Source organism: Arachis stenosperma, chromosome 8 (assembly GCF_014773155.1).
Source record: "Arachis stenosperma cultivar V10309 chromosome 8, arast.V10309.gnm1.PFL2, whole genome shotgun sequence".
Lineage (NCBI taxonomy): Eukaryota > Viridiplantae > Streptophyta > Magnoliopsida > Fabales > Fabaceae > Arachis > Arachis stenosperma.
Window position 1 is genome coordinate 33,106,484 of NC_080384.1, and position 10,823 is coordinate 33,117,306.

The 10,823-nt window shown below is 31.7% G+C and overlaps 3 protein-coding genes across 3 annotated transcripts; 2 read left to right on the plus strand and 1 right to left on the minus strand.

The window, feature by feature from the left end:
• The first annotated feature begins 1,512 nt into the window (after positions 1-1,512).
• On the plus strand, positions 1,513-2,318 carry LOC130944650 (uncharacterized). Its single transcript, XM_057873077.1, has one exon. It carries the CDS (start codon positions 1,636-1,638, stop codon positions 1,948-1,950), a length of 315 nt encoding a protein of 104 aa, XP_057729060.1. The 5' UTR covers positions 1,513-1,635; the 3' UTR covers positions 1,951-2,318.
• A 2,651-nt stretch (positions 2,319-4,969) lies between these two features.
• Positions 4,970-6,160, plus strand: LOC130945831 (fasciclin-like arabinogalactan protein 21). The gene has a single exon (XM_057874527.1). The coding sequence runs from the start codon at positions 4,970-4,972 to the stop codon at positions 6,065-6,067; it is 1,098 nt and encodes a 365-aa protein (XP_057730510.1). The 3' UTR covers positions 6,068-6,160.
• Positions 6,161-7,326: 1,166 nt separating this feature from the next.
• Positions 7,327-8,297, minus strand: LOC130944649 (calcium-binding protein PBP1-like). Its single transcript, XM_057873075.1, has one exon. The coding sequence runs from the start codon at positions 8,183-8,185 to the stop codon at positions 7,793-7,795; it is 393 nt and encodes a 130-aa protein (XP_057729058.1). The 5' UTR covers positions 8,186-8,297; the 3' UTR covers positions 7,327-7,792.
• Positions 8,298-10,823: the final 2,526 nt, after the last annotated feature.

A 10,823-nucleotide genomic window follows, 5' to 3' on the forward strand; every position in this document is an offset into this window, starting at 1 on the left:
ATAATAAATTCTAATGATTTTCTAACCTTCCTTATATGTGATTAGATGTTGGATGTGTTGATATCATGATTCCTAGATTGAGATATATAACTTATATGTGTAGTATGTTTTAGTTAGAAAATAAATAAACTGATGAGGTTTCATTAGATTCGGCAGATAGGGACTTATGTAAGTGTGATTAAAATAAATAATTATGCATCATTCTAGTTTACACCAAGAGTGGTAATGTGATGTATATCCTTTTTCTAATTAAAAACTATTTTTTGAAAACATTAAATAACTTAATAAGTAATAACTTTTATTATCAAAATAAGGAAGTGTATCACTATTTATGTATGTAAAAGTAGTGTATATAACATAACAATAAAAGAAATACCAAGATAACTTTTTCATTATGGATTTAGTTTGAGTATTAGTTAGATAGTCCACTAGTTCATTTAAGTAATTGTTAGAAATTTGAATCTTATCTTAGATATGCAGTAATTTATTGGTCAATAACAAACTCTTAAATGAAGCTCTGAACTGCGACAAATTAGTTATTAGCTTGCCATACTAAAAAATATTATGAAAAAAAAAACAGGTTTATATTATAATAAAATCATTTGCAATAAATTAAAGGAAAAGTATAGGGTACCAACATATTATCTGCCAACTTATTGCTAATAATGATTAGTTATTATATTTTAAACACATATACAAAGAGACACATCCAAAAATATATTTATAAAAACACTTCTATTAAAACACAGCTATAAAAAAGACATTTTTATTAGACACATCCATAAAGACACTTCCATTAAACACAATTATAAATAAGAGTTGGCAGATGTTGGCAGAAATGATGTTGGTAACGCTGGATTGTAAATTAAATGATAGACGACTGATTTTGTGGTGTTCTTGTGACACTATTTAGCCTGGTCCTTTTTTTATTACTTGTACCAACTTTCACTCTAAATGGAAAAAAGAAAAAGGAAAATAAAAAAAAGATCAACTCTACTATAACTGTAAAGGGTAAAAAAGAGATGATAAAATAGTATTTAAATCTTCCGGTTGAGAGGGTGTTTGAGTGGTAGGGAGTTGTGAAGCTGGCCTTAGCTATGATGGACCATTTAGCAAGCTTAAAAGAATGAAATTGAATTAAGAGGAAGGCATTAACCTCATCCTTTTCATTATTATTATTATTATTATTATTATTATTATTATTATTATCAGAATTTAGACTTTAGACTAACATATCTCGTAAGAACATATGTTGAAATTGCATATATTTAAGTTGCTATTAAAAAAATAAAATATGTTATTTTAATAAATACACAATAAATATATTATAAAATTAATTTTTTTATATTTTTATAAAGTTTTTGAAATTAATAACATTAATGGCATTATTAGCTACACCTTTTTATTATTATCATTCCTACTATTTCCTAAACCAAACTCTCATAACTACACATACAGATGAACCCTCCACCAAAAGATCTTGGCCCTTCATTCATTGTTTCCGCTCCTCTCCCTCTCTTTAAAAACCCCTCCTACCCCCCGGTGTTGCATTCATTATTCCATAAAAATCGAATCACTTCAAACTCTTCTTCAGAACAACACCTCACACACTTAGCTTACTTGAGTTTCTTCAGAATGAGCAACATGCTTCTTGTGTTTACTTTTCTTGTAGCTATTACTACACAGATGTTGGTACTTCAAGAAGCCATGGCACAACAAACTTCTGAGGCTCCATTGAAACCACCTTTGAAGGATGAAAGAAAGGCAGAGGCAGCAGAGGCTCCTACTGATAATATCAGACGGCTGGGAAAGCATCATTCCACAACGGACAAGTCAGTGGCGGGTGGTGGTGTCATTCTTGGCGGTCTTGTTACTGCCACTTTTGCTGCTGTCTTTTGCTACATCCGTGTTACAAGGAGAAGGGACACTGCTCCTGCTTCTTCTTACTGACCTCTGTCTTCTATCTCTTGTTCAATCATTTTCCATTTTGTTTTTAAAGGGTTAGTGTAGGCATTCATTATTAAATGTAGCTTTGTAACAATAGATTATGTGTTATGTTGTTTTATAAGCTGTTTTTGTTGTGAATACCATATAATTTGATTAAGATTTCTGTACTATAATTTTCTTTGTTGACTTGTTCTGTGTCCCGTTTCCTTATTAGTCACTTTCTTTTGCTTATGAAAGCACAAAAGTGGCCGAGAGATTCTGATAACCCTTTTGCTCAAATATTTGTTGGCATTGTGTCTTATTGAATCATACAAATAATTTTCTTTTTCTAGAACAACAACAGTATAATATTGATTTAGGACATGATAATATCTGATTATGTGTATACTGTGCCCTTTACCAATTTTGTTAAAAAAAAAAGAAGGAGGAACAAGGAGAATCCTCTGCAATCCTAAAAGAGTCATTTGTATGTGCACTAGCATATAAAATTCAATTCTTAAGCTTTTTTAATTCTTCAAACCTTTAAGCAAGCCAAGTCTTAAACAATTATACTTTGATTGGTGAGTATGCATAAGTTTAATCGTCAATAAAAAAATCATAAACAAAAAGATAAATGTTGAAATAATTCTGTAAAATAAATTTGTTTAAGTTGTCCAAGATGGTGGGTGGTAATTGGTAAGTATAAATCTTAAGCAATTCTACTTTCCACAAAAAGGGCGGTGCCTCCATGATCTTTGTTGGGAGATCCCCATGTCTAATATGCATCTTTAAAGTAAGGATTTAGTTAATATTTATCTTAATGTATATATTTTCTATGAAAATGGTTTCGATTAAATAACCTAATATGTTAACTAGACTCTTAAAATAATTAAACAAATTTAGGATCAAACAAATATTAGTTATTAGGAGTCAAAGAGAGAGGAGAATAGGTGCCAAAAGTCTAGAAAAGGAATAGACTAGGAATTAGGTAGTGCAGCTTCCAGCTTGCTTGCAACAGATTATAAAGCCAGCTAGCCAGCTGCTTCTGAGTTGTGTATCACTGCTTCACTTCACTAGTTTAGTGTGGACTAACTTATTCCTTCCATGCAAATCTTTTTATATATATTAATTATGAGTTACAAAATGAACATCATTCATACTATCTATATCATGATATCACTTATTCTAAAAGTTTTATCTGATAGAAAAAAGTAACACCAATAATTATATCTCTAATACTCCCTAAATCTTCAGTATACACATTGTACAAATATTCTATTGGCTCCCTATACTTTCTCATTAATTATATATTTTTTTGGGTTATCCACGGTATCCCTTAACTCAGTAGAATAATAATTAATCTGTCGTGGATTGGAGTTTCATTTAAGGATTTAAGTTTGTCACTTATCAATAAGTTGCTGTATGTATAAAGTAGAATTTGAATCTATGACACTTACTTATACAGATTGTTGACTTGACAGTTTGACCCACTCAAATTAATTATATTAATGTTTTTATTTTCTCCTTTTTAACTAATCATTTTACCTCTCGAATATTTAAATAAAAATAATATCTTATTTGGTCTAAATGTTATTGAATTTAATCTTTTTCATCACCACTTTAATTTTAATCATCAGCATATGCTTAAACTTTCTTTTTATTTTGTAATCAAAATACATGAAAAAACAAAAAATCCAATCAAACAAAAGTAGAAAGAAATGGAAAAAAAATCCAAAAATGAATAACAAGATAAAAAAAACCTACATACACATCTTGAGAAAAAAAAAAGAAAGAAAAAAAAAATGATGAAAACAAATGAGAAGAAAAAATGAGATCATTTTTGTCAAATGGAGAGATTATTTATTTATTATTTTTAAATTTTAAAACGGAAAGGTGAAAAAAATATTTAACAAATTAAGATATTTGTGGAGTTAATATTTAATTTCACTTCTGAAATTTGAGATTGAATTTAAAATAATTCTTAAAGTTATAATTGATTTAATTTGAATCGTAAAATTTATAATAATAATTTGTATTAGTTTCTAAACTGATTTCTGTTAATGTCGTACCAATTTTGCACATTAATTTGTCACAATTTAAACTTTTTTCTTAGGTTTTATGTGATTGAGACCTATTAGAACATTTAAAGACTTAATTGACTCTCCAACATCCTCACAAAAATAATAATAATAAGTTTAATTTGAAAAATTTGGAAATATGAGAGCATCTATCAAGTTTTTAAGTTTTAAGAGTTTTAATAATTTTGGATCATAAAAAACTTAAGCAAGAAATTTAAATGGTAACAAATTAACATACCAAATCAACGTTCCATTAACAAAGATTAATTCAAAAATTAACGTGAGTTATAATTATAAATTTAAGAGGTTAATTTGAGTCATTTAAAATTCTAAGAGATAATTTGAATTCAACCTAAAACTTTAAGAACGAAATTAAATATTAACTCAGATGTTTAAAATTACAGTTATTTTGATGAGTCATATTAGATTTTGGCTAATGTTAATTCATAATTGTATTAAAATTTGGATAATTTAGAGTGTCAACTTCGTTTTTTTTTATTCTCTACAATTTTTGTCTTTTTTAAACAAATTTTCCACAATTACATCGTCACCTACATAGTAATATAGTGATTAGTATTCACTTAGGTGCTAACATAAAAATAACATTTTCCCATCAACTTTGATACATCATATTAGCTGAACTTTGTATATGTAACGTAAATAAATTCTTTACGCTAGTAGCTAATAGTAGAGAAGTATGCATACATATGTACCGTATATATAGTTATTGTTAGAGACTTGTGTTTTATTTGAAGCCAAATTCACAAATAAGAATTAAGGAGCACTAAAGAGAAGAGTTATTTCAAAGATTCTTTGAAATCATAACACTGGTGACTCTCTTTTCCCTCCAAAAGAAGCAGTCACAGTCTTCTTCTTCTTCTTCTTCTTCTTCTTCTTCTTCTTCTTCTTCTTCTTCTTCTTCTTCTTCTTCTTCTTCTTCTTCTTCTTCTTCATTCCCTGCAACAATGGCACCTCGCTGTTCGTGCTGGTTCCCAGTGTACTTCTTGGTGTCCGTGACACTGGGAGTCATCGCAATATCCTCCGCCGTGCATTCCAGCTCCAAGAACTCCTCCCAAGAAGTCACACCCCCAATACCCAATGACGTCTCCCTCAACGCCTCCGAAGCCCTCCGCCGTGCCGGCTTCACCGTCATCGCCGACCTCCTCCACCACAAGCCTCCCTTCTTTCATCCCCCCAACAACTCCACCATCTTCGCCATCAAAGACTCCGCCATCACAGACAACTCCTCCCTCCCTCCATGGCTCCTCAAGAACCTCCTCCTCTACCACACCGCCACCTCCATCTACACCATGCAAGACCTCCTCAACAACACCACCCTAGGCTCTTGCCTTCCCACCCTCTTCCGCCAGAAGAAGCTCTCGGTCACCAAAATCGATCCCAACCTAAGAACAATCGAGATCAACCGCGTCCTTATCTCAAACCCCGACATCTACCTCGATTCTCAGCTCGCCGTTCACGGCGTTCTTTCACCCTTCGCTTCTGTTCGCCGTCAAGATCCCCAGTCGTGGGGCTTGGACGACGCTCAGCCACCAACTTGTCGCGTGAACATGAACACAAGAAGAAACCCTCCGCCGGCTCAAGCCTCTAATGGCTATAGTAGTTCTTCGAACAACCAAAGCGCTATTGAGTGGAACAGGATCGTGCAGTTGCTGGGTTCAAAAGGTTACTCGTCGTTTTCAATAGCCCTGCATTCGGTTCTTGAAGGGATTTCGAAGGACTCGGTGGGTTTGACGTCTGCTACGATCTTCGCGCCTCCTGATATGGCGCTTCTGGGGTACCCTTCGACGTTGCTTGATAGGGCTGTGAGGCTTCACATTCTGCCAAAGAGGCTGACGTATCAGGAGCTGACGTTGTTGCCGGTAAGGAGCTTGTTGAGGACTCTGATGCCTGATGATGAGCTTGAAATCGATGGGGTTCTAGGGTTCCTGCCTGGTGTTGTTATCAGTGGCGTTGAGATTGTAGCACCTGACATGTTAACTTCTGATGGATTCGTCGTTCATGGCATTTCTAGACCTTTTAAGATGCCTGAGCTTACTGCTTGAGTTTCAATTTCAATATGGTTCGTCCATACTTATATGATTCATGTAACTTTTGATTTTTCTTATTTTGTATAGTTGCCTCTGTTTCTTATTGTTTGTAACGCTAAACTTCTTTCTCTATTTCTATTTCTATTTCTATATCAGAAATTTAGCTTTGTATATCTATGATGAAATTAGAAAGGATGTTTCACATGTGCAAATAACATTAGATATCCGTATTCCGTAACTTTTTTAAAATTGAATGATTTAAGGCCTCTCTGATATGATATGTGGTAGAGCTATGATAGGATGCAGAATAGTTTTCATTCTGCTTCGTTCATAGATCAAAACTATGATAGGATGCAGAATTGCAGATGAAGATCTCTCGCTGGGTTACTTACAGGGGTCAGCTACTGTAACTATACAGAGGGTAGTCACTTGTGAGAGATTGGGCTTTCTTTCCTCGTTGGGCTTCTTCCTTTATTTTGTAATTTCTTTTATGGCCCATTGGGCCTCTTATGTGTACAGAAACAGAGATACTCGCAAACCAATTTGGGTTAGTCGAATGGTCAGCTCACTAGTCCGCTTAAATAAGTATGTTGAGGGTTCGAATTCCGCCTTGTGCATGCAGTTAATCCATTGGCCAGTGACAAACTCTTAAATGGAGCTCAGATCCGCGACGGATTAGCCCTTAACCTGTCGGGTTGGAAGATACCGTGGGCAACAAAAAAAATATTATAAAAGCATTTTCACAAATATTAATGGAATCTCAAATTTCAAAACTACCAATTAAAAATGTTTTTATAAAATATAAATTTAAGTTTTTAATTTACTTCATTTTTATTTATTAAAATAAAAGATTAGAAATTTTCTTGAGAATATATATTAGCTAAATTTTATAAAAAATATTTTACATGAATTTCTTCGTGTTAGGAACTTTTTTCATTAATCACTGCTTACGTAAGGTATCGAAAATCTGGAAGTGGTTTACACCTTCTTCAACTTGAAGATCAAAGAAGGTGGTATGCAATTTGACACATCATGCAAATTATAAATGGATAATATAATAACTTTAGGAAATTTCCACCGACTACCCATGTTTTCGCTTGCTTCCGTCTAGGAAAGTCCTACAAAGAAACCTTCATGAATGAATAATCCAATCTCTTCTTACTTTGTAGTGTTTGAGATCCAATTCATATTTTAAAAGTTTCTTATTAATTATCAATAACTTTCCGTGTGAAAGGGAAAAAAACTAAAAAAGAAAAGAAGAGAAAGCTAAGGAATTGGTTTAGATTTGGAATTGAATCCACAATAATTCATTTTCTATAATAAATTGATTTCATATTTCTTATTGGTATACATCATATCATACTATAAGAATAGTGTCATCATGGGTTCCTGCATTCATACACCATAGCAGCTTGGTTGCAGGGAATTACACTACTGAAAAACCAATGGCTTCAATGAAAATGAATAAGCTTCTGATTTATGTGCAGCACTTGTAACTATTTTTTCATAGATTTAAAAAAGGGGAGTAAAAGAAAAAGAAGCCAAATAACAAATGCAATGATGAAGTGCCCCCAGTAGTAACTATATATACATTACCCCATCCCATTTCCCAAAAAAAAAAAAATTATTGAAAGCATAAGCTTATAATTATACTGTGTTTAGTACATTTGTTTTTTCTCCGGTGAAATGTAATGAAGAAGAAAGGATGAAAACTTAAGATTGGTTCCCTATTCCCTCTAATCAATAGAATACTGTTGATGCATGTAATTCATGTTGCAGAGCCTGTTGAAGTAAGAAACAAGAGTCCTCCATCAACTGTGGACTCAATCTGAACATGAGGACGCAGAACTCCATGATGTTAAGCGCGCCATCGCCATCAATATCACCTTCTCTGACCATACTCACAATCTCGTCCTCCTTCAGATCATGCAGACCCAACAGAGCACTGTTCCTCCTCAGGCTCTCCAACGTGATCACCCTTTTCTCCTTGTCCATCAGAAGCTCAAATCCTTTCTCCAACTCCCTCATGAGACCCTCCCCGCCCAGCTTCTTCGCTATCACCGGCAGTAAGTCCTCGAAATCCACAGCCCCTTTTCCTCTCTCTGCATTTGCACCTGCACTTGCAGCCATCATCACTTTATATGTGAGTATGTTAATGGTGGAGAATGATTGATTCTGTTGAACTGTTTATGTATATATATTGATTGATGAAGGCTCAAGGCTCAAGGGATGGAATAGATGACAGCAATTTTGATTATTATTCAGAATGGGGACGTAGTTGCTTCCAGGCTTCCTAGAAGCTGGTTGGGGGGCATTTATGTCATTTTACAGCACTTGTGTTTGTCAACATAAAGGCTTTGACAAAGACATGACCACTGCTTTTACGCAGTTAATTCGTATGTGATCTGTGAAGCCACACCCACACGGATTCATTATGAACATGATTAGCTTTCTACAGCTTTCAGTTTAGAAAAGGTCAAAATTAAATAATTCACTTTCATAAATTGGGATGAAGGAGATTATTGTTGTCAAAAGAAGACCAATAAAAGATTGATGACGTCATTGTTCACAAGGGGTTACTCGTGCGGTCTTTTGTTGGGTTCCGTGGATTTTTTTTTTTTTCTAGCACTGGAAACACCGGTTAAGCTTCCTAGCAGGAAAAGTAACACGCACTGCATTTGGGACAAGGGCGAAAATTAAAATATTATATAATTAAATATAATGTTATATATGTGATAATAGATATAATTATAATTAAATTTTTAATTTAAAAAATTAATAAATACTTATTAAATAAAAGAATTATTTTAATTTTTATAATTTTTTATAATTTTATATCTAATAAAATATAAAATTATATATTTTTAAATATTTTGTTAATTAATTTATTTTATTAAGTATTTATGTGACTGTAAATTATATTTTTATGTTTTATATTATTAAAAAATATGATAAAATAATATAAATTAATTGTACTAATAATTTGTTACGTGAATTTAAAATATATTAAAGTATTTTTATATAATAATAAGGTAAAAATTAATTAAAAAAATAAGAAAACAACTAAATAAAATTAGAAAAAAATCATTATAAATAATATTAAAGTATTTTTATATGGTTATAAATGTTAAAATTAATCTTAAGAAAAAGATATAAAAAAATTTGAATTAAATAAAAAATACAAATAATATAAATATATCTAGAAAAATTTAAACCCTATTACATAAAGAATAATAACTTTTTTTTACCAAAAATAGAGAGACTCAAACCCACGACCTCTTAATTGAGTATGGAGACACTATGTCATTTAAACTATAGCTCATTAACAAGAATAATAACTCTTTTTACTATCACTACATTATTAAATTTTATTCTATACAAGATATCTATTATAATAGTATATGAGCTTTTAAAATTTGTTAGGAGGACCAATGCCACTACTTGCCCCCTCCGTGACTGCATCTGTATGATTCTATTCAGATTTGTGAAACGAACATATGCATGTCACCCATCTTTTCGATCTCTAGTTAGTTGATTATTATTAAATTAAAGCAATATTTATTTAGTTGAAAGGAAAATGTCATCGTGGGTGTGCCGGAATGTTTAAAACGAGGGGTAATAGACATGTAAATGTAGTTTGGTTGGGTACGTACAACATGATTTAATTTGAAATTGAGGAGGAGTTAACTAATTAAAAGCAAGATAATGATGATGTTCAAGCATAAGTATTGAATTTGAACATCTTAATACTACTTTAGGAGAATACGACTTTCAGCTTAAGGATTAAACCTAGTGCGATGAAAATGGATAAGCAACCTACCTCAATACCTCCTCAACCATTCAAGCATTACGGGACTGAAGGCGTTGACCGCTTTCACCAGGTCAAAGTCAAACTATAGAAAATTTGTCCCTTTTAAAATTTTTAAAATTTGTAGATGTTACAATTTTAAATGTATAAATAATTGAAAAATATTTTTATTGAATTAAAAAATTTTAAAATTTAATTTCTATTATATTTTATGTTTTTGGCATTTGGTTTAGTTTTTTAATTTTAAATAAAATCTCAAAATTTTTTAATTGACCGTAAGCAAATAGAGTAATTAGAAAATAAAATAAATGAATAATACCATCCAATAATAATAATGGGCCGGAGGCAACTTAGTTCATCATGAAATTCATGTGTGAGAATTTTTTACATTATTGTTATGCATTGGAAAATAAAAAATTAGTACCTCAATTGCTGTAGAAGCACCATGTTTGTCCATCCCAGAAATGTTTTCCACGCAACCTGATCATTTTCTTTTTCATTTCACTTTGTTTCTTTTATGAAAAGAAAAGCATTATTTCTTTAGTTTTTGGTGTGACTTGCCTTTCTTGTCCCACACAAAAAGTTGATCATCAACCAAAAGTTGGATAGCAGCAATAATAACAAAATTACTTTTATCAAGGAGGGTTGCTTCGATCTGTATCTATGATGTGCTTGAGAAATCATCAATCACCTAAATTGCACCTCACCTCTATAACTCAAATGACATAATTTTTATGGGTTAAATGAGGTCAAATTTAAATATATTCAAACCTAATCTTAAAAATAAAAATATATCATATTTATTTTGACCTAATTCGAAGTGACTAAGAAAAAAAGATCGGGTTAAATCCGAGAGAGTCGATCCAATAAAATATTAATATATATGAATTTGTAAATTTTATATATTAAAATAATAAAATTTTATTTTAAAAAAATAAATTTAACAAATGTTAGATCATATTT

What these genes read in the sequence shown, in the direction of transcription:
- LOC130945831 (XM_057874527.1), top strand. Translation starts at nt 4,970, where the DNA reads ATGGCACCTCGCTGTTCGTGCTGGTTCCCAGTGTACTTCTTGGTGTCC.
- LOC130944649 (XM_057873075.1), bottom strand. Translation starts at nt 8,185, where the DNA reads ATGATGGCTGCAAGTGCAGGTGCAAATGCAGAGAGAGGAAAAGGGGCT.
- LOC130944650 (XM_057873077.1), top strand. Translation starts at nt 1,636, where the DNA reads ATGAGCAACATGCTTCTTGTGTTTACTTTTCTTGTAGCTATTACTACA.